We start from the raw sequence: 24865 nt of genomic DNA, 5'->3' as shown, positions 1-24865 counted from the left end.
ATAAAGTTACCAGCAATTAAGAGCATGAATATGATTGCAGCAGTTAAGAACGTTGTTCCTTTGGAAAATAAATTATGGCATTCAATGCCAATGTTGAGCAATTTGACAAAAGGAAGATAAATTATGCATCCTAAATAATGGCTGTTGGAGACAGTATGCATCGCAGCAAACAATCAGTCTATTAGAATTAATCCTGAGCAATGGTGGAGGTGTCAAGGTGTCAAATTAGAGGCCACACAATCTTCACACTCTCACGCACATGCCCTCATGCTCATCCACTCATTTGCCCGCCACTCACACACATCGTCTCGCTCGCGTGACAATCTCACTCAGACGCTCTCCTCCACCCACATTCCCACACCCACCTTTCCACTCTGGTTTAGGGAGCTCAACGACCTTGGTGCTCAGTACAGATGTTTCAACAGCAAGTTAAACTGATGCTGAGTAAATCTAATAATTGGGTAAATGTGTAAATTGTTGAGGGCCGCTTACATTTGAAGGCTACTGTTTGGCAAAAACATGATGCACTTAGATTTGATCTGGCTTGCTCACGCCAACCGGCAGAGGCCAACGTAAAGTGTCATTGAGGTTGAGCCGTGTGGGCGGGTGGTGGGATGTGGTGTTGGATCGGTGGTGGGCGATGGTCGTGTCTCGTGGATATCGACGTGGCGTTTGTGGCACGCACCCAGCAAATGAGGCGAGGCTCCAGCCAGGAGCTGGTAGAAGATGTGGAAGTTTCTCTCGCCGCGCGCCTGACCCACCACTCGTGACTTCTCCAGGAGGTCTGCGTGGGGGAAGGGGTTAAGAGTGAGGACACTGATACAAGCAGGTGCAAGGCTAATGTTGAAATAAAGCTATGCCACTACTGATATCAGCCCCATGCATTTCACAACTGATTCCTGTGCCCGTGCATGCCAAGCATGCACTGTGTTACTGCGGGGACTGAGTGGGGCAAGGGAAGGGGTCATGAGCAGTGAGGTAGGGCAGGGTAAGGAGCAGGATGATGGTTGTGGAAGCAGCGAAATGACTACACAAAAGCAAAATGAAGTTGAAAACGTCACATTGCTAAGGAACTTAATATTATGAATATCACTATTGGCATCACTATGTCTGCCCACATACAATATCTGGGATATCAAATATTCGAAAGAATGTTGACGTCGTATGTATTTTCATGAGTGTTAAACTATTTTTGTCATGTTTAAGACATGAAAAGCTCAAGATATAAATACCTACATTTTCCCAAATAAGTCTTCTCAAATAACCCTTTCCAGATGAAGGCTGTTCCAAAACGTTCCATATATTTAGAGCAATAATTTTTAAAAAACACCAATCACCTACCTGACCCACGGCAGCATTGCCAGAAAAAATAGCCCTTTCCTGCACCAGCTTCCCAGGAGCAGATGCTCATATTTATAGAGGCAGCACTAAAATAAACCACCTTCAGGCCACTCAGCTGCAGCAAGGCTATTCTCACATTAATGCCGGGTAGACTGCACTGCAATGACACACATCCCTCAAACCCCTGGAAGATCCTGCCGCACCATGGACAGTGTTGAGTACCAAAAAAATCCATTCCATGTTGCCATAGAAATCATAATGTTCAACTTATCAAGCCAAGTACCTGTCAGGATTTCTATTAAAGGCCCTCCTAGGGGCAGTCGTCATAAAATGCATGGTGCTGAACGATGTCTTTATTTTTTTTTAACTCGAGCACATGCACAGAGACGCGAATACCCACGTCTGATTACTATGTTTTGGCTACGTATGTTACGAAAGAAGTTCAACATATATACAAACATACATAACGTGTCTCAGCTCTGCCCGGTGCCTCACGATGTAATTTAGAGCAGTCGCGCAATAGCCGCTTGTTACAGAGGTTCATGGTTCGAAACCAGCAGCCACCCTGATTAATACTGTGGGTGTATTAATCTTAAAAATACGTGCCGTTTGATTCACGGTGGACGTTTAAGATCACATGATGTCATTCACAAGAGAAGGCCACTGTGGGCCGACGTTATGGTCCAAATTAAAGAAATAAAAAAATGTACCTTCAAAATACACAACTGGGATAATACATAGCAATCATCACCCCCGACTGCTACATTTTGGCAAGACTTTCCTGAAAGAGTCATGAAACTCAGTCAGTCTTTCCAGGGTAAACAAGCTAAATAATAATAATAATAAACACAACGCCTAATCAAGCAGCTACGTGTGAAGATAATTGCAATGAATATAAAGTAGTCACGGCATACTATCCTGATTTTTATATGATGAGAGCCTGCCCTGGACCTCATTGAGGACATAAGTGTGAAACCTAGCTTCACGTTATGTTCCGAAGCAAAGCACATTCCGGTTCCTCAACCCTGCTATGGAAGCTTGGTTTTATAATCACCCATGCGTCGATGTGCACATACCTGTGCATGTATAAAAAGGGTAACCTGGTTTCAAGTCCCAGTCATGGATAACAGAAGTGTAATGATTCATCGCCTTCCATGCAGTGATGAGGATAGTCACAATTTAAATCAACCTTGTGATTAATATAGTGACCAATCTAGTGACCCCCTAGAGAGGTTGAGCGTCTCCTAATATAAGTGAATATATGTACATAAACAACCTCACATAGTGTGCAGGCACAGCGTGCAAAATAGCACACTGCATAAGAGCAGCCAAACATTGGAAGAAAAAAAAACACTGCTGTAAACCCAGCAGGTCTTTGAGAGAACTGATGCTACTGTCAAGTTAAGCTCATTACTCATTACTCTCGCTAAACTGTCCTGCTGCAATGCACAGGACAGTAAAATGAACTTATGCCTCGGTTACGAATGGCTGGGTGGTGGGGGAGCATGTCCTGATTTTGTCTCTGAAATTTACAAAATCCCACCTACTGTGCCTGTGCACAAAAAACTCAACTCGCACAACTGGTTTTTCAAAATTATTTTGAAAGACGGTCCCTTGTTAGCAAGCAAGTATCCGCAGTGGCACAGCATGAATTTAAACACAGGTTTTCATTGTTTCATAATACAAAAAAATGAGAACTGAGCTGACAATAACCTGACGGATTTAGAGCTTCCCCAGATGCTGTGTCAGTTTGGTTATATTTGGACCAGGGCTTGCATGTGCCAAGCCAACTTCCCTCCTCACCCTGCGAAGCAAGGACAGGTTTAATTGCCCCGGGGTAGGGCTGCTCGGAATGCTACATTTAACTCTGGGATTGTTAAATATGTTATAAATATATAAACTAAAGTAACTCTTAAAAAATCCACGTACCTTGGAAACTTCCGAAAACAACCGTGGTAAAAAAATACGTCCAAAAATGTACGCAACGAGTACCCCGCCTGTTACATTTCCATGCTCTGTACTGAAGGGTGCCAGCTCAAACAAAACGACGCGTCTCTTAATGCGGACACGAAATACAATCCCACAAATGTGGGGAGGAATATTTGCCTCTGAATAATAAATCTGAACATGCATATATACACATATATACACGTGTGTGAATGCAGGAGTCATGGTTTCTATGTGTCCTTATGCAATCTCCTCCATCCAAAACCATTGACCCCTCCCTGCATGGTTCACATGAACAACATTCAGATTAAACTAAAGCGGCAGGGGAAGCATCAGGTGAGTCTGCAGAGGAGGGCACTTTCTGCTCTTTGTTCCCTTGATCAACACGAAGCTTGTCTTCTAAGGTGCCTGAGAAGTGAGCGATGTCTATTTATTCTCCAACCACTCCATTCAAATGCTGCACACACATTGACCTCTCCATTCACTGCAATCACATCTTTCCGACTGAACATCTGTGAAAAGGAGATTCACAGCTCATCGGATTTCTCCAAGATAAATACAGATTTAGATTCTCTCCTGTGGGAGTCTGCGCCATGGAGACCACAGAGATATCCCTCAGAGAAGAACACAAACAATAAATGGGTTCGCGAAGTAGCGCAAGACTCACAGTTGCTGATGACGCCTCCGAGAGGGTCTCCTTTGAAGTCAAACTCGATGTCCATGTACTTTCCCTGCGAGAGCAGCAAACGCCGTTACGACGTGAATTGAACCGATTCATCAAGAGCAGCACAATAACTCACCATCACCCATCAAGCACGAAGTCCCATCAACATGGCTTTACTTAAACAGAAGAATACGAGCCGGTGAAATGGTTCCTAAATATGCATTGGCTTTACAATTACGTATTTCTGTTTGAGACAAAGTTAGATATGCTTTTGGGTCGTTTTCAGTTGATACTCTTATTTAACTCTCCATGCACCATGTTATCTGCTCTTCCATATTTGCAAACAGCTGATCAGCGATTTAATGTAAGTAATGTACAGTATGACCGTTAGGATACACACAGTAAAATATTGGCACCACCAGGTGCTCTGTGTGTGGCAGCAGCAAGGGCTCTGTGTCGGCATCCACAACACTGTCTGTGGGGGCTTCCAAGCAGCATGGACACCATCATTACAACATGTATATGTTTGTCGAATTACCAGACTTCACATAAATAAACCAGTGTAGACTGAACTGCCTCCACTAGAAAACTGAAGCTACTGGTGCCACGGCTCCTGGCAGTCCGACAGATGGAAAAAACTGTATACGCATTTTTTTACAATCCTTCCCTACGGGCAGAAATAGCCCAACGTGTGTGGCCCTCGTGTGAACAATCAGATCAATAAATTGGCTCAAGCAATCAAGTGTAGAGGAGAAACACACTCACAAAACGTGACGAATTGTCATTTCTGATGGTCTTGGCATTCCCGAAAGCTGCGAATGTGCACACACGCACGTACATGCACCCAGCTTTAAAATGCAAATCACATGCACGAATGTGGGAACTCAGAAAAACAACATTTTTAGATATTGTGCAAAACATAATGAAAATGATCAAAACGATGCATTTAACCAAACGGAGAAGTTTATAAACTGGGTTCCCTCTCCTCTCGAGTTTTGGATGCGATTCAGGCCTAGCTGGTGAGGAACTGCGGGTGAAAATAGAGCAGTGGGGAAGCATCAGACGAGGTGGGAGAAAGGGCACTTTCTGCTCAATTTTCTACGACCCACATGAAGCTTGTCTCGTAAGAGAATGGTGTCCATTTCATCTCCAGCCATGTAATTTTCTAAATGAGATCCCATCTCTCGCGTGGAGGCATATTCACTGCTTATTGTCACTGCTGGCAGCTCAAGATGTCTTTACGAGGTTCCACGGCACTCCACACATATCCATGCATCACCTTCCAGAACTGGGTTCGACTGGAGTAGCTGCTCCTTCACCTTCGTCACCTCGGAGCCCTTCCCGCACACGGCAGCCACGTATGACATGACCAGCTTGCTGGCCTCTGTAGCGCCATGTACAAAACGAAAGGCAAAGACACACAGAGACAGAGGCGCGTGCAGTCAGGTTCACTCACAACAACCATGACCCGCAGCCCAATTACTCAATGTCAATCACATCTGAGAATATTGGTTTGCTGTCTGGTTCATTAGATTCAAGGAGCTCAGTCATTTTCATTCGGTTATTATAAATGTAATCATTTTATTTATTTGGAAAATGTTAAATGTGTTCATGTGACATCCTGCATGCAGATCAAACATAGGACTTATTTTTTTATTTTTACCACACACGAGGTATATTTAACAACAAAGATGTGCAATGAATAAATCTTGACTTAAAGCTTTCGTGACTGCAGGAATTCATATTCTTTGGGTCTTTTGGTAAAGTCACGTAGATAGCTTCAAAGAAAATAACAAAAAACTTCGACGTTTCGATCGCAACACGACCGCTTGTGTTGCGATTGAAACGTCGTCGTTTTCTGTTATTTTCTTTGAACCTATCTACGTGACTTTACCGAAAGACCCAAAGAATATGTGAAATGCATGTACAAAAGCTCTCAGCCTTACGCAGACCACTAGTTCATAAGAACTGCATTGTGACCATTTTTCTCTGAGATCACCAACTCAATAAATTGGGAAAACATGTGGACAGACAGACAGCAGCAAAACGAAGACTCAACTTTCAGACAAGACACAAAAACGTGTAAAAAGCCCACAGCTATTGTGAAGAAGGGCATTGTTCAGGAAGTGCCGCTGTATTTTTGCATATGCACAAATGGCGGTGTGCTTTAGTACATATTTGAGTCTTTTTCGAAACTCATGGTGTTCCAACCTGCATGGTTACTCTGTTACGATGGGGGTTTTCTCTCCCCATTTACATATTTAAAGAACCACATGTAGATTGGTTTGGTCCTTAGTAGGACTCACCAGTACAGAACAGTCATCAATTTTCACTGCTGCAACCTGCCTCTGGGAGCTTCACGTAAGAGGTCAACACAAGATGAAGACGCTTGTTTGCTTCTTTAATTCACCATTCTGATCCTGGTTCACCTACAACAGGATGTCTTCATCCAGTAGTGGATAGAAAATGCCTGGCGATGACGACGATGAAGTAACCAATAACAAAATAACTAAATATGTGTTGCGCACAGTTGCACTTTATTTTCCACGTGGTTGCAATTTACTTTGCTCAGTCGGTGTTGGCCACTGAGGGCATGATGGGTTTCTCTTTTTTCATTCCTGCTGCTCCATGCCCCGTGCACCATTCCCATTCCGTTGTGATGTGCACTGATGCCTACTTTAGTGAGGGAGATATTGGCACGCAAAATAAAGATTGCTTGATTGATTGATAAATTCCACTCGATCGACATAAATGAGAATGGGGTTTGGAAACTGGTTTCAATTGACGTGGGACCGGAGTAAAGTCCAGGGAATGACGATGCAGTATTTTGGAGGCAGAACTAACTGACTGTGAGCCTCTTCCCAAGAATGGGAAAGGAGCGTATGTGGATCTACGAGAGAATTAACGACAGTGTTGGTGCTCAACACAAGCTACACTTAGGGTGTTTTTCAGAACCTCAAATATGAGCTCCCTTTCTCTGTGAGTTTATTGGTGTGAGAAAAACCGGTGCACGCTTGGCCGCATAACTTGGCTAAATCACGAGCGGCGGAATAAATAGGAGCACTTACTGAAGGAAACACATGGAAGGCATTAGCCACAACATCACTCTGAAGATAACGTGAGATTCCACGGCTTCATGAAACATAACCGAGCCTGAGTTGTGACGGCACAAGGCTTCGTGTTTAATATTTCTGATGAACCCAGCAGGGCGAAGCGTTCCTAAATTTACGAGATGTCAATCGTATAAGGCAGCCTGCATTGGGTTTGCCTTACACTGGAAAGTGTTAGTCCACTGTGTCACAATTCAGACGTTTCTCCACGACACGACAACTTGTAAAATGGAAGCGCAGCATACCGCTCGTCTTCCGCGAGTTCTGCAAACGAGCTACTGCGTTGGAGTCAGAATAATGAATTAGCCTTGCAGAGTCCTGGCCACATGCTTGCAGTTTTTGACAGACGAGTATTTTTGTTGGGCCCAGAAGTTGAACTGCTGGCGGCAGCAGCAGCCCAGACAGCGAGCAAGGCGTGCTTGCGCGCTCCGCCCATCCACGGAACCCAGGAAACCGCAGGGGTGAACCTGAGTGCCACCCCACCCGGAGGATCGGGAGCAGTGGTTCGATGCCTCACTCCGGTACCACAACAATGGAACAATTCACAGGTGAGGCCCAGCACCACCTCCGACCTTTAACAAAAAAAAAACTCCCACAAAAAATTTGCTCGGCATTCCATTCATCACCAGGAAGTGCCCCTCCCTTGTTTTAGAGATTTCCACATGGGTGACGGGCGGCGTTCGAGGTGAAAATAGAGACTGGGAGTGCCAATGCGTTTTCTTGCCAGAGTGGCACGTGAAATGCTTCGCGTCTTCCTTAGTGCCCACACTATTAGACTCTGGAACTCATCAGCTCCTTGATTAATCTAGTGACTCAACAATTAATGCAAATAATTAAATTGTTTATATATATAATTTATTGGTTTTACAACCACTTATTGATTGAATAAATAATTAAATGATTGCTTTATTAAATGGGTGATCAGCTGATTGGTTGGTTAGTTGAGGGATTAATTGGCTGGCTGGTTGGTTTGTTTTCTTGGTTTATAGATTACTTGATAATAATAATAAAAAATTATCGATTGCCTCTGTGCACCCCCCCCCCCAACTCCCGCCACCATGTCGCTCACCAGTTTTGCCGGCTCCGCTTTCTCCTGTGATGAGGATGCACTGATCGCGGTCGTGGTCCCGCAGGGAGCGGTACGCCTCGTCTGCGATGGCGTATCTGCAGGCACAGCACAGGGTAGGTGCGCATTTACATACACAACACGTGGGCTCGAAGTTTACAAACAGATAGCTCCTCAACCACAACCTCATATTCATCATGCCTACTACCAAATCACCCGGAATTTTCATGATCTCATCAGATCTCTGTGGCTAAGCATGTTCAAGTCTACTTCGTAGATTTTCACAGCTGTGCTGTATAGCCCTCTCATGCGTTTTTTTTGTATTGGACCACGTGTTGTTCTGCACGATGTCCGACGTTTTTCTCCATGTGCTGAAAACTCCTAGCACCGGGAACGAAACAGCCTTGAAACACATCATAAAATGTTGAAACTGGATAGTAGTTTGGTGGGAGACAATCTCTGATTTTGTGTTACACACGTGGGCGGTGAGGTGGTTGTGGAGATGGCAGGACAGCAATTCATACTTGAATGTACCTGCACACAGCTTTGAGTGTTATCCTCACGTATGAGTGGGTTTTCTCTGGCTTCTATCCTTTCTTCCCACAAATCAAACACGCATTCATGGAATTGGCCAAACATCCCAACGCAGGACCCTCCTAAATTTTTTTGTGAGACTCAGTGATGTGTAACTGGCTAAATAAAAGGTATTATTCTTAATAACAATAAAATGTGCGCATACACTAACTACAATACAACAAGAGGTACACATTTGTGGTGATGGTCCTGAGTCTGCGGTCAGAATTATATCTTCCTATGGCAGGGGTCATTCCGGGATAGGAACACACAACCTTATAATTGTGGGTCACATACTCATCAGCCATGATAAATCCACTGGTTGATGAAGGTCTCCCCATGCCATGATCATGAGTCATTGTTCGGCAAAATCGAACAATCCACCAGCACCTGCGTATGGCTGTGTTCGATTCCTTGGCTGCCACTCCCCTGTTACTATTCTTTGTGTACTGTAATACGTTTACTAAATAGAATACCAAGTCTATGATACAATCGTTCATAGCTACGACGTAAATAGTGAACTGAAACAAAGCCCCCCGCAAGGTGCGTGGTTATGCTGCACCGTAAATCAGCGTCCACACACGTGAACCAGCCGAGCCACAAGAGGGGGGCATGCGTTCAAATACTTCTGAAGCTGCTTAGCTTTAGGAGTGTTTTATAAATGCAAGAAGTCACGTGAAATATTTTGCCTTTTTCCAAAAGGTCAGTCTGTTGATGTCCAGGCGGTCAATAGACCCTGAGCAAACGGTGGAAACTCCACATTTTCATGGCATACTCAAAGGTAAAGCTAGGTGACTGTTGATTTAACCACAAAGTGGTACTTATTTTATTGATCCCAGATGGAACGAATTGACCAGGATTTGAACTAACAATCTTCTGGTTGGGAGGCGTACACTTTAACCACAGTGCCAGCTGGCCAGATATTGTATAGCACACATGCACCGAATAGGATTGTATTCCTAAGAACTGAAGATTTTCTGTACAGATGTCGCTATGTTCGTGGAAGAGATTTCCAGCTTTACAGGGTTGATAAAAGAAAATCTATCTTATTCACGATAGAAACTGAACCACTGAATCCATATCCACAGTGTTGCCAAACTCAAGCACTTGCCTTCAGTGATCCTCAAAACGGTCTCTTAATTTAACAACGTGAAACAATCATAGACAAACACTTCCCATTATGCAGGCGCTGTTTGTGAGCTGAGAACTTTACGTACCTGGTAAGACTCACCCTTTGCCAGACACGAGTAATGTCGTCTGGCTCAGATTAAATCGAAATAAGTGGGGCTTAAATGGACCTCCTGTACCCAAATCATATTGAGTGTGACGACACTGACACTCGTGGTGCCAGAATCACAATCACCACATTTCTGTTTTAGCACTCACAAGACTCAATACCGCATCATTTGCAATCATCATCAGCCATGATGAATCTGCTGCTGGATGAAAGTTCTCTCCAAGACGTCACAATCTCTCTCAATCCTGCAATATATTGAACCACTGAGCACCCACACACGAGCAAATGTCATCTCTCCCGTCTCCTTGATTGACGTCTGCTCAGATACGCTGCATCCCTGAATATCGACTCCATCGTTATTTTCGACCATTGGTCATCATCCCTTCTAGCAACGTCACTTGCCCGAGCCCACTGACTTTTCACAACAATTAGAATCATGTATTTAGCCTCCTAAATAATCCTTGTGATCCCGTTTCCGTCTCTCAATGTAAATCTAAGCACGCTTGCCACATTATTTTTTTTATCACTGACAAACAAGACCGATGAATCGATAATTTGCAATTATCCTCATGAAAAGATAACAGATTCAGATACAACCTGCCACTTATGTTATCCATGGCCAGTGTACTCTGAACCACGCACACATGCATACACACAGAAACACCCAAAGAGTGTATTTTAGCAGAGAACAGGGCCATGGTGCATACCCCAGAATCTGTGCACAGCACACCCTCATTTGATCTCCATCAAAACCACCTCTGTTTTCGCTCAATAAAAAAATGATTAAATAACATCTCGTGTTTGTGACACCATCTCTGAAAAGTATGCTAATTTTTTTACTGGAAATATATTGAAAAAAACAATGCCAAAAGACCATGCAAGCTGCCTCCCAAGTTATTCCAGTGACATGATACACTCTCTTGTCCACACCTCCTCCAGCAATCAAAACCCATTTCAAGAGCCTCGCTGCATCACAGGCATCTCTTGCGACATGACAGCAAGCAGAGAGGTGACGCAGAATCTCAATCCGTATTCACTTTAGTGCAGGTGCAGCCAGGCAAGTGAGCAGCCTCAGCGTGCCTCTGGCCGTTAACCCTCTGCTCCTGCTGTTTCTGCTGCTGCAGCTGTTTCTACTGCTGCTCCTGTTTTTTCCTGCTGCTGCTGCTTCTGTCGACAGCAAACAGCGTGTGCCACTGTCAAAGTAATAACTATAGTCGCAGCGGATGTGCCAATAACTGCAATCGCGATTGTGAAAACATTGTCTGGGTTGATAAATCCTCGTAGAATTATGAGATTAAAAATAGTGCACTCATGCGAACGAGGTGCTTTAGGCTCTTTGCCGGTGGCTAATGAATTTAGTTCCAGTTACCGAGTACGCTACTGTACATACAAATGAAACAAAAACAATCCTTTAAAAGTTTAAGTCAATCGCGCTCTTGTGATGAGCATATATTTAATTACAAGTAATGCATATCTCCCAGACACATTCAGCCAGACCAAGAGGTTCTGACCAAAATACAGAGCTGCTCATATTAAAATGTGGACTGCTTTTGCTTTTAGAGTAGAGCCCGCTAAAATTAGACATTCGCAGACAATGAAGCTAATGACAATCCCGCTGACTCACACGAACGAGGGTGCTCCGAGGTCAAAGCATGCGAAGCCAAGCACCCAACAGCAAAGCAACGGGCACTGACCATCCGGGCACACTCGGCAGGTTATCTGCATGGGCTGAGCAGTAGCCTCAAGGCACCCATTCGTTATGACGTGGGTTCTTCACTGGGAAAAAAACATGCGTGGGAATGAGTGAGGCGGGGAGGGCCATGTGCTTTGGAAGCCATACCAGTGGGAGTCACAGCATCTAGATTCTCGGCATGCAATGTTTGTGCACCACTCCGATTGTACCTTTGATACCATTCCTTGTGCAATATCTGTTTTAATAACACCGGACGGCTGCATAGGTGGTCGCAAACACAGCTTTCGGGCTTGCGGCATGAATGGAGCTGTGGTGTCACTCATTGATGGCCGTTCCACATTCCACATGGAATGTTTACAGTCGCTTCCCATGGACACCAAAATAAATTGTGTTTTTTTTCCCATGTCAATACACTACGGTGAGCACAGTTCTCACAATGAGGTCATACTGCTCACGACGCTCATTTAGCTGAACAAATTCAGCTGACTGACAGCCGACGCCACGCACAAAAGTGCAAATGTCCCTCTGGTAAGGGGGCATGGCGACTCTTTTGAGATCGACGGCGCTTAAGACTGGCGGAGCGCGATAGGTCAGCCACTAGGCTTCACTTTGTCCAAGTTGCAAGCAGCCAGCCGGGCAGGCTAGATTTACAGTTCACAGGGGAGTTCTTAAAAAATAATTAAAATCGTTTAAGGCCTTTCTCACGAGAATTATAAAGCTGCTTTGAGAATGCTTACCATAAATCGGGACGACTTGGGAATGCATCTTTCATTAGCTGGTACCGTGCTAGCGATATGTGCACCCCTTAATGAGATATTATTTCCTCTGCACTGGTTCTGCTTTAAACTGTGTCTGAACAACATTCTGTTGGGTTTTATGCCTCTGTACTCAGCTGCATTGCCACACATGCTACTGCTTTGGAAAGTAAACACTACGTCTATATATATACACACAATATATGGTGTTAACATCTTTTTAATCACCAGTGACCATGACTTCACACTTGACATTTTCCCCAGATAGAACATGCCAGGGGTAGGGTGTGTGTGTTTTTTTATATTATATTGCCAGAAAGGAATGAAGCATTTAAGTAATGTACCCCTAAAACACATTACCCGCCACCCCTACGCAACATGCGATCACTGAGCCACTTGGCACGGCACGCACGCTGCCCAGCAGGCACACGCGCTGCTACCAACGACCAGAGCTTCGGAGAAAGAATACCGCTTAAAAAGCGTTCACAGATGAGACGGGCACTTGCATAAGAGACCTGTCCTGGTTATTTGGGTCCAGGACCATGTGAATTTGGTAATTGGGGCTCCCCACAAAATCATCTGCAGCAGCAGCAACGACAGCAAGGAAGGACTAACCGAACCGATTCCGTTCTTGTTCACACCAAGTGAGTTCAGACACATTTGGGTTTTTTTGTTCTTTCACAGTGGTTGTCGTTCCTGCCGTGTTTAACTGCGCACTCGGTGGCAGTGGGGTTGCAATTTATTTGTGCTTCAGGACTGAGTAAAGGAAGGAATTTGAAAAGTACACGACGATCTTAATCGCCCATACGAAAGGCACACCTATATTTCATCACAAACTATTTATACCGGAGGCACATGCACACATCACGCAACTCTTGTTCGATCCGAACCTCCAGTAAGTGTGCTATTAATTGTGTGACCCGAGTTTGACTCTCGGCCACGGATAACATGAGTTTTGAGCGATATCTGAACTGATCCTGCCCTTCCCAATCTAGTGAAGCATGGTAAAAAAAGAAAAAACCCAGGACTGACAGCATGGGGAGGACTTCATCCCAAGTTGGATTGACAAGGCACTGCAAAGTAAGCGTAAGTCTATAGGTATGGACAACGTTTCTCAAGGGAAATTAATGAGTGAGGGGATTGCTGTACAGTACAGAGCTGGATGTATAGCCCAGATGAGCAACATCACTTGGGCCTTCGTATTTGCGAGAATGTTTTGTCCTGTAACACAGCAGCCCTTAATCTGCTATCTGTGGCAATCACCAACATGAACTGAGGGTGCAACAACCACAAACAAAAACATCCTCCTTAACTTTCAAGCATATGTTCTTTGGTCTCACGAGGCAGATAAGTCACACAGTCGACTAGCCAACTGAAATACGACTTTATTTTAATCCTTTTTGTATTCACAACCTCTGCCTGTGTTTCAAACCGGTGATTAAAACGTTCAGTTGCTGGACTGGTAAATGTGCTGACCTGACTTGCGCTGTGATGCAAGGCGAAAAAGTACGTGTTTGAAAAGGGTGGCTGTCAAAGCTTCGGGTGCAAACAGGTATACAGTCTTGCCGTATTATCGTTGGCGTTTGACAATAATGCTAAGCTCATGTCCAAAACTACTGTGAAACAGAAACTTCACTTAGCAAGCTTCCTCATGACATTCCTGCCAAACGATGCTTCAGAGGAAGACCAAGTTGGGTTTTTTTGCTGCATGAGTGTTGCTGCATATCAGGTTTGTTGAGGCCTTGTCTACATGTCTTCTACTACCACATTACATCATTAACCGAATTGCTATATAAGCAATGTGAGGGTCATGGAACAACCTAATTTGTTTACTTTAATGAGTCTAAAGTTTCGGAGAAATTCTCTCCATGATCTTCAGGTGAAACAAGGGAAATTAATCGTGATGCTTTGTGTCAAAGCACAGTGAAGAAGTCTGTTTATATCCACAGCGGCCATGATCCAAACCCATAGCCCAAGGCCCAAATGTCGAGTTGGAATTAAAAGGTGGTAACCAATAAAAGGAAAATCACTCGGTTACGTTAGTGAGAGAGAAAGTAGCAACTAATTGGTAAATTGCTCAATTATAACAGTCAGAATTTGTTTTCCTCAATCGCAATGCTCAACTGTAATGACAAGAGCTTTGGAGCTGGAATGTGTGGATCAAGCAAATGTGCTTATGGCTGAGACACACTCAGTACCTGTGTAATGCGGGCGTAAATGGGCGGGGCGGATATGACGATCCGAGAGGGAGGAGTCAGGGTGACGTGGGGGAGAAGTTATAGCGGGGAGACAGGAAGCTATCTGGGTCAGTCGGGGGAGTGAAGGGTGGTGAACACGTTGGTTGGTCGCCGTGCCTCAGCCTGGTGGCTGAGGGGCTCATGATGGCGCCAGCCAGCGGGGTGGAAGAGAGAGTGGAGGATTGAGGTTGGAGTGGCGGGATAGCCACAGAGGCCACGAAGGGCTGAGGTAGGAAGTGGCGAGATAGCCACAGAGGCCACGAAGGGCTGAGGTAGGAAATGGCGAGATAGCCATAGAGGCCACGAAGGGCTGACATTGGGAGGTGGCGAGATCGCCACGCACGGAGGAACAGGGAGCAGAGATGGAGCTGCTGGGGGAGCAGCCAGAGGGCTGTACCAAGAGCCTGCAGCGGAGCTGCAGGAGCGTGGAAGGCTACGGGAGCGAAGGCAGATGTGGGGCTGCCAGGGAGAGAGTCTCAGGAGGAGTGCCGTGGGGGAAGGAGAACGCGAACCCCAAATAAAGGACACGGAGTCAGCAAGAAGTGTCTGAGTCCTTTTATTACACCTGTAAAAGTGACCTGTGGAAATGAATGCAGAAAAGAAACTGCTGACGTACTTTCGTACATAATTGAGTGTTATTTCTTCGTGTGTTTGGGGGTTTTTTTCCCAAACAATCGACTTTATCCAGAAATGCGCAAATACAGTACTCTACTCACAATTACAATCACCAAAAAAATCAAAGGAGCATTAGAGTATTCAGCTTCAGTATTAATATCATCTCGTTTACAGGTGCTCAGTTAATTATTACATGACAGGATGGGGAGGCTTTCATCCAGCAGTGGATTGACCCAGGTTACTGTCGGCGCTGGTGCTAATGATGATTTATATGATAAGTGAAATAAATAGAAATGTTTACTAACGCTGATCCCATAGGCACCGAAGGCCGGGCAACCACGGCCCAGACGCTGTGACAAGAACAACAACCGCCATTCGCCACTAAGTGGCGGTAACGTCACCACGACGCTTGTGCCAGGCTATGTGCACTTTGAGGCCACGTGAAGTGTCGAACGCCTACTAGCAGGAGGTCACAGGGCAGACCCAGATGCCACAGGTCGACTGACTGAGACAACTGGCTGATACACCACCTGTGCCCCCTACTGTGCCAACTTGCTGTGCTTTAGCCACCCGGCGCTCCGCTCGTTATTGTGAGTGTCGCTCCTCCGCTCTCCGTTGTTGTTGGAGGGCGACTGCCTCCAACTGCCCAGTAGCGTCCTTCACGAGCCTCCTCCACAGAGGCCGATCTTGACACCGCTGGTACCAGTCATCGGCAAGTCCACTTAGCTCCACATCCTCCTGTACCACATCACTCCATCTCTTCTCTAGCCCGTGCCGCGCCTGTTTAGCCCCCTCAATCCGGCCGAACAAAAGCTGTTTAGGCATGCGGTGACTGGGCATGCTGGCTACATGGCCCAGCCAATGCAGCTCTTTTAAGGATTTGTGAGCTCCTCACACAATCCAGCCTGGTTAAACCTAGGATGGATCGTAGGCAGGCCAGCCTAAATGTTTCTAACTGGCGAAGATGTTTAATTAGGGGGTCCACGTTTCGCAAGCGTAGAGAAGGGAGGGAATGACTGTGGCCGAGAAGACCTGAAGCTTCGTGCGGAGCGACAGACCAGGTAGCTTCCACACAGCGTTACGCAACCGATGAAAAGATAATGCCGCTCGACTGATTCGGAGTGATACCTCTGCTGTTAAACCGGAGCCGGTCATGAGCACACTGCCCAGGTATGGGAAACTCTCCACTCTCTCCACAACTGCCCCATCACCAATTGGGAGTTGTGGGGGTGGAGTATCCGATGGTACAAAATACCCAGGCAGGTGCTTAGTTTTGGTGGAGCTGATGGTAAGGCCCCACCTCTTAGTGGCAAACTCCAGGTTCAGCAGCAACGCCTTCAAATCCTCCTCTGAGTGAGCAGCAATTACCAGATCATCGGCATACATAACGTGCTATTTGGTTCTTTCGGTAAAGTCACGTAGGTAGAAATAAAAATAAAACAAATCACGACGTTTCGATCACAACACAAGCAATCTTCATCAGGTGGAACAACTAAAGCAAGAAAAATGCTGAAGGAGGCGAGAGAGCTGCCGTGGCAAGAGGTTATATAGGTAAGAAAGGGGGAGGGGCAAGGGGGGGAGAGAGGGGGGTGGAGCAGGGGGACGGGGGGCTGCGTGAGCGCTAGGGGGAGAAGAAGTGAGGCTGGGCGGGAAATAGGCGGGGCTAGAAGTGGGAAGCTGAGTGTGGGATAATGAGAGTGGGCCTATCGCTTTTTTTCAGCTAGCTTGAACACCTACTCTGTCAGCCAGGGTCTCTGGGGAGGTCTGGACTGTGTACCCATAGCAGCCATTGCAGCTGCATGAGCCACAGTCCTATATCTTGCCCATTTCTCCTCGACATCAGGAGGAGTGGGGGACGATGCCAACCCCAGCCGCAAGCGATGATTAAATTCTCGCTTGCAACTTTCATCAGCTAGCTGAGACTAAGGGTTTGAATGGGGTGGGTGTACACCCACCACGGGAGTGGAATAAAGGCAGGCACATCTTACAGATGGCAAGTCGATGGTTAGTGGGGAGATCAACTCCACGGTAGGTCCTGGTGTCAAGGACATAGGCCCGCATCCACTGTTCCGTCACTATGTAGTCCAGCAGATGTTCTTGCTTGGACCCGGAATGCATCCATGATGTTGTGTGGATGCGCCAATGTCGGAACAGTGTGTTGGTAATTACAAGCCCATGGGCTGCACAAAAATCTAGCAGCCTCCTGCCGTTGTTATTGAGCTGATCTGGCACATGCCTTCCAATCACTCCAGACCAGTTGCCAGCATCATGACCAACTCGGGCATTGAAGTCACCCAATAAGATGACTCTATCCCGAGGGGCCACTTTAGCTAGCACCTGTGACAGGAGGTCATATAAGGCATCTGACTCATTGGCCTTGCCTGCATCCCTCCATGGATATTCGTCTTCAGTGGGGGCATAAGTAACCATGACCACCACTCCTCGCCTCTGGTTGATAGGAAGGCAAGCCCAAAGTAGCCTGGGGCTTACAGCTTCCCACACCTCACCGCCACGCTCCCACGCCCCCTTCATTATTTTGTTCAGAAGAAGAGCCACTACCTGTTGTTTGGCAGTCTCCTGCCCCGAGAAGAGGACTGTCCACCCCTCATGGTGGCAGGAGCCAGAGCCGGTCCACCGGACCTCCTGAATACCACAGAGATTCCGGCGGTACCGGTCCAGCTCCTGACAGAGGAGTGGCAGCCTCTCCTCCACAGTGAGCGTTCAAACATTCCACGTGGCCACACGTAGTGGTTTTTTGTTGTTTCTGGAGGAGCCCCGAGGGTAAGAATTCAGTCTCCTGGTTCTGCCAAATGGGGTTTGGCCAGGAGACGTCATAGACGCCTGTCCCCCTGGGGCCTCCGGCACAATCTTATTAATTACAATTTTCCGTCGTGGTTTAGCGGTAATTAATTGAAGGTGGAGGGGTTACCAGCCCCTCGCACCCGTCCAGGGCCCCCATTTGGCCGCTGTGGTGGTCACAAATGCCATGAGGGGAAAAGCCAATCAGAATTGGCCCTCCCCCCACAGCACTGCCCATGACAGCGTTGCCCATCCGGCACCACGAGGAGGAAGGGGATTGTTTTGCTGTGACAATGCACTGCACCACCTTCACTACTGAGCATGATCACACCCACAACGACAACCCTCGGAGGACAACGTCAGTGAAACTCACATGTGGGGGCTCAGCTCGTAGAAGTTGCGGTTGCGGTATTCCTCCACCTTCTCGGACGTGTAGATCGGCAGCGCCTTGTAGGGGTTCATGGAGATCACCACGCCCCCGATGTATGTCTGGAAATCCAACAAGGCACCGCGCCATCGTGAATCCTCATCATTTGACCTCTGTGACCCTCTCCCCTGGACGTAGCCACGTGCCGGGACAGTTTACACATATGCCCTCCCTCGCTACCCACCACCAGAGGTGAAATTCTGTGATCTTTAACAACTCTAAAGAAAAGCATTCATGTCATGGTGACGTTGAATAAACAAAACGTGGTGTGTTTTGCCTGTGCGAACAATGAGTGTTATCGAACGTTTTCTTAATGTATAAAATGTGCACATCAACGGACTGACTGGTGCACTGCATTGGTGGAAAGACAGCTTCTACGAATACCTGGCAGAAAATGAGCACAACATCTACTTTCCACAAATTTGACAGATTTTTTTGTTTTGTTCCCATAAAAAAAATTGCCAGAGCAGGGAGTGTTCTGCCAACACTAAAATCGGACCCACGGTCTCATGTGACACCAACAGTGGCAACCAATACCATACAGCTCGCAAGACCTCGACAGCCTCAATTCTCTTCATGCGTATGACATTAAGTTCAAGAGATAAATGTCGAGGTCTGCTAGCCACGAGAGGGGCTTCAGGAGAGAGTTTTTTTGTAGTTTTGCTATTCCACCTCCATAAAAGGAGTGTAGAATAGAGTGGTGTTTACTGTATGGTCCATAATTTTGGTTGCATGGCCACAATTGACATCGATGAACTCCTCCCATGTCCTTGTGAGCAGGGAAAAAAGATCCACGATTTCGCCCAGTAAACCTGACTTGTAACCTTTCAGTAACTCCATGCTTTAATTATTTGCTTAGTAATGGGATGTAGAGACGTTAAATTACTCTCAACAGATCTTCCAACTGTGCTAAAATTGGTTCTCCAGGTAGGCTTTTGCGAACAATATTATCCATAAAAGGGGTTTATTTTTGGGGGGAAGATCACCTAAATATGTGTCGTTAAACCCGCCACCACCCAATACAGTCAGCCTCTGTTATGTGCTAAAACTTGAACAAAGACACAAGTTTGAGCAACTCAATTTGGACAAACATGTTTAATTACTGCTGTTTTACACGCCTGATGAAGACCGCGTGTGTTGCGATCGAAACGTCGTGGTTTTTTGCTTTTATTTTTAAATTATTTTATTTTATTTTTTATTTTCTATCTACGTGACTTTACCGAAAGAACCAAGAATATGCAAATTGTCACGTTACATGGCCTCTGAAATATCACGCTGGACAAATAAATGTGAAAATGTATATTATTGTTAAGCTCGAGGCATGTGTAAATTACATCAAGATATCAAAGCATGTGCATCCACAAAATGTGTTTCGGCGGTTGTGGATTCAAACATGACGGCAATTAGCCTGCGACGAGGCACAGTGAAGCAAACAAAATAATTAATAATTCCACCTGTAAAATAAGTGGTCACCCCACCGTGGCTGCCGCAACAAGGCGTCATTGCTGCAATTCCCCACTTTTCCATGTGGACCCAGAACAAGTGCTGCGGTTTCATCGCTCGCTCCCGCAGGAGGATTCTTTTACGAGCTACACGGCTGCCCCTTCAGCTGCACAGCTGCCCATGGGAGCGACCACGCCAGAACAAACAGGGGGGCGACTCGCTCTTCCTGCCGTGGCCTTTTGGGCTTTATTTTGTGAGAAATGCCACTGCTCTACACTGTGCCGACCGTGCAGCTTTTATTGAATAACTGTCAGAACATTATGAGGTTTTTTTACTCGAGTAATTTACGTTCCATCCCTAATACAATGCACAGCCATGCTAAGGTCACATTGTAAACACAAGGAAAGGTTATATATGTATTTTTTGGTCATAGCGTGTCATATTGTTCCAGACAAAATAGTACCAGACATGTAAAGAACATTTAATTTAAAGACTATTGAATTCATAGATTATGTTTTTAATGAAGTACAAACATTGCACCTACAATAGCAGTTCCACACGGGTCCTCGTGTGGAGCACTGGTTGAGGTGATGTGATCACGTGGTTGAATGTTCTGTGCCAATTCAGGAAATTGTCACAAGTCCGTGCCATTATTTGAACAAAAAACTATTTTTTGTTGTCTTCTACTATCGGGATTGTCTGCTTTGTACATTCGGCCCTGTATCTGTTTTGTTGTTTTTATTTGCCTCATGATACGTTCGCATGTGATATACAAATCATTGCACCAATTGTCACTGACATTCTGAGACCTGGTTAGACGTATGTTTTTTAGCATAAAAGTGCATTTGGATCAATGAATGTATGACTAGTAACAGGCATACATGTTAATCTATGGTGTGGGGAGGTGCAGCAGTGTTAATGGTGGGTGTGGTGTGGTGGGGCACTGTAAATGCAGGGGGTGGTTTGGTGGGCCAATGTTAATACATGGGGTGGTGTGATGGGCCACTGTTCATGCTGGATGTGCTGCAGTGGGGCAGTGTTAAGGCTGCGTATGGGGTGGTGGGGCAGAGTTGATGGCGGCGGTGGCGGTGTGACCCGACAGGGTGCGGCGTGACATGGGCAGCGAGACTCACGTAGACTTGGTTGTGCTGGAATCGCTTGCGCAGGTTCTCAATGAAGGAGTCCTCGGTGAGGGGGTCGAGCAGGACCATGTCCCCGACGCCCACCATGTCGTCCAGGAATGAGGTGCTCACCTTCTCCATGGTGCCGCGTGCGTTGTCACTCTGCCGGAACACCACACGACGCAGCCCTCACCATCACCGCCATCCTCAGCACAAACTTACGTTTATTCTGTAGGGGTAGTCGTCACCATCATAGTAAAGCTTGCTACAATCGCCTTGTCCCTAATTTGTACCCGTTCATAATCAGTATCGTCAATGACAAAGCCAGATCATTCAACTGACATGAGGCTGCTGTTAGGAGGATGCTAGCACGTGGGCCAGCATGTGTTTGTGCGTGTTTTGTGATCATGCAGGGTTTTAATAAATTCAGATGCACGGAGAACAAACTCTAATAGATATGAGCTAATCGCGTTGCTTCACGATGCCTCGTTGTTTGATTTGATTGAGTCCCAAACGGGCTTCCTGCTGTCTCACCAAAGTCCCGTCTGAACTTTGGTGAGACAGCAGGTGCATAACAACATTTTGTTTGATGTCCTAAAAAAATAGAGCTTGCAGCTCATGCTAAAATTCTTATCACTTTTATCTGATGAAAAATGCATGTGCGTGTGGGGTTTTTTTTTCCTGCTGTTTACACACACGTGCCACCGTTTCTCACAAAAGCTTTTATTGGATGAGCTTAAATAATTAAGAGGGCTTCACAATGCAGTTCGAGCTAAGTTCTTCTGAAATACTGTACACTACGTCCAAGAGCAGATGTCTCCCTGCTAAATTGGCCACACATTTGAATGGTGGCGCGGTAACAATTCCCAGACCTCGTTAACCCGAACGTACGCGGACACATGGTCACCGACTGCTGCAAGACCTTTTGTCAGCATCACCGCAAACATATACAAATAATTACAAGGCTCACAGCAACGTGATTATCGCAGCACGACAAGTGTTGCGCCATTGGCACAGCCGGCTACGGAAGTCTTCACGTATTTGCCAAATGCTGTTTACTTCAAAGTAGGGCCACAAGATGAGTCCTGGACAAAGGCCCGGCTGATTCTGGTTCATGGCCACGGGCCACCGGAGTTCTTCACGAGCGAGCAGCTGTCACGTGTCATCGCTTAGCCACAAAGGCTGCCAGGGAACGGCCACGCCAGGAGCAACGCCACTGCTACAAACAAACGGCTCACGGCGTGCGCGAGCAATCGAGTGGCGGCAGTTGTGGCTAAAATGCTTGCGAGAGGGACCAGCGCCTTAGCGGTTGGGACCAGGACGAGATATAAGGAGACCAAAAAAAAACCAGACCCACGTGCCTCGGGTTCTTTGTAAGGAAAATCAATAGCAGACACATTTCGTGGAAGGCTGCGCTTGTGGTTTTTGAGTGACTGCGTGATTGCACGCAGACAGCCTGGCTGTGATCCACATATAACAGACAAACAATTCCTGCTTGCCACCTGGCATGTGCAAATAAGATGCCCTCTATACCGTGCATCGTCATAATCAGTCCCTTGATGCACACATCTGTAGAATACACGTTTATGTGCAAGCTTCTACACCTATAGAAAATAGTGTTTTTTGACAAATGGGTCTCAATGAAATTCGCTATAGGACGATAACATTTGTTGATAGGATTTAGACATTTGCGGGATCCAAGTTAAACAACTTCAAACAGGAAGCACTCTGTGCCCTTTTAGTGTCATAATTTTAAGAGGATCAACAGATTAGCATTTATTCTTCACGACAGTACTTAGTTTCCATTACATCTGACATCCTGGAATGGCCAATGAATGAAGAGTAGTCATTATTACATTCACCTCGTGCTGTCCTAAGCAGCAATGATCATGAACGCAACCGAACACTGAATTCAATTCAAAGTTTCCCCATGGAATTGTACAAATTATACTTTGTTTTTTTTTGCAGCCCATTTCATCGAAGAGGTGATTGCTCTGACACGAGCGTACAGGGACAGCAAAATTACTGCAATATCAAAGGGGCGCAAATAAATGAAGCCATTGTTTTATTCGTAACGAGAGGCATGTCTTGCAGGCTTATGTCACCTCCCGGATCGTTAGGTGGTCTGAGACCGGATGCTCGAGTGGGCACGCCACACGCCTGCCACGCAAAGTGGCAGGAAACAAAATAAGAGAAGGAAAAGCAGCTGAGACTCCACCCAGCTGTCCCCGGGTCGAGGGGACCTTTGGCCACACCTCTGACGAGCAGGTGAAACAATACCACGGCTGAAGGACAAGGGAGACCAAACAACTTCGGGGCGAGGGGAGACAGCCAACGCCACCAAGGCTGTCAACCCCCAGACACGGCATGCTCGCGGGACACACCATGCTCATACACAATGCTCACAGGACACACCATGCTCATACACAATGCTCACAGGACACCCATGCTCATACACAATGCTCACAGGACACACCATGCTCATACACAATGCTCACAGGACACACCATGCTCAAACACAATGCTCACAGGACACACCATGCTCATACACAATGCTCACAGGACACACCATGCTCATACACAATGCTCACAGGACACACCATGCTCATACACAATGCTCACAGGACACACCATGCTCATACACAATGCTCACAGGACACACCATGCTCACACAGGATGCTCAATACAGCATTCTCACAGGCTCCCCCCCCCCCCCCCCCCCCACACACACACAATTGATATTCGTCAACATTGTATTGTCAAAACTAATTTAAGCTTTTTCCTTATTTTCAGAGGATTACCCTTAATGTCATGCGTGTGTATGTATGTATGTTGAACTTCTTTCGCACCTTACGTAGCCAACGATGCTGATGCAGTGAATCGATGAATATTAATAGTCAATTGGATTGAACGCAACACGTTCACATCTGTATGCTGATGGCCACTAATCTGCAGCTAAGTAAGTCACAGTGATATATATTTTTGTTATATTTTAATGAATGATGTGTAAGCAGGCCCTGGACCTCACGTGTACAAAATAGTTCACCCTCACAAGGTATGAGCAGTATGATTAATAACCCACACGTGTCAAAATAACTGCTTTCTTTTCAAACATTCCCCCTTTCAATGCCCATCAGACACACCGTACAACGTTAATAACATTCTCTCTGCATTGAAGCTTGAACAACGAGTTACATAACAGTGTTTCAACATGGCTTACAGCCTCTCTGATTTACATTCTACAAGTTCCACTGATTGCAATATGTCACCCCCCTACTGCTCATGAAGGTGAGCCAGACACACACACACACGCCAGATTTGAACACCGCATGCACCCTGCAAGTGTACCAACAGCATGGGATGATGACTACAGTGAGCCAACTCGCACGTGTGGCCAAACAAGAGGTTGCTCTTACTGATCCCTGGGGAGTGTTGGCAGCACGAATGGTGCTTGGTTGGCGTGGCCCTCCGACACTGGTGGGGTAAAGTGTGGGCACTTCCATTCGTGGGCATGGGACTGTGTGCTTCTGGTGACATGTGTCAGCGAGAGACCTGGGCAACGTGGGATATCCCTGCAACTTTCACACAGACAATAAAATAAACCCTGCCATCCATATTTTTTCGACTGCTTTTCCAACAGAATGGTAAGCGACATACATATGACACTTCTCATATTTGCAAGACAGCTGATATCAAATATGTTGCCTTTTAAGGATTCTTGTTCTTTCGTATTTACACAGTTGTAATTCTAAACTATCCCAAAAGGTTAAGTATAACAAGCAATATACTGTATGGTAGATATCATATTAAAGGCACACAGCCATTACCAGGGCAAAT

General features: G+C 46.1%; 1 protein-coding gene across 1 annotated transcript in view; it reads right to left on the bottom strand.

Annotated features, from left to right (window-relative positions):
• Positions 1 to 22181, bottom strand: part of LOC133345933 (unconventional myosin-Ib-like) — a 60326-nt gene extending 38145 nt beyond the window's left edge. Inside the window, exons 1-8 of the mRNA XM_061557069.1 lie at positions 22088 to 22181; positions 21041 to 21190; positions 18411 to 18526; positions 8132 to 8226; positions 5232 to 5336; positions 4718 to 4764; positions 3956 to 4019; positions 686 to 784 (exon numbers count right to left, since the gene is read on the bottom strand). Coding sequence (XP_061413053.1) covers positions 686 to 784; positions 3956 to 4019; positions 4718 to 4764; positions 5232 to 5336; positions 8132 to 8226; positions 18411 to 18526; positions 21041 to 21190; positions 22088 to 22144 — 733 coding nt within the window. The 5' untranslated portion in view covers positions 22145 to 22181. The remainder of the gene's footprint in view (positions 1 to 685; positions 785 to 3955; positions 4020 to 4717; positions 4765 to 5231; positions 5337 to 8131; positions 8227 to 18410; positions 18527 to 21040; positions 21191 to 22087) is intronic.
• Between the last annotated feature and the right edge of the window lie 2684 nt (positions 22182 to 24865).

The sequence above is a fragment of the Lethenteron reissneri genome, chromosome 23, assembly GCF_015708825.2.
Source record: "Lethenteron reissneri isolate LAM-NWPU_2019-01 chromosome 23, ASM1570882v1, whole genome shotgun sequence".
NCBI classification, from domain to species: Eukaryota; Metazoa; Chordata; class Hyperoartia; order Petromyzontiformes; family Petromyzontidae; genus Lethenteron; species Lethenteron reissneri.
The sequence above is the reverse complement of the archived record's forward strand: the minus strand, read 5'-3'. Positions and strand labels throughout refer to the sequence as shown.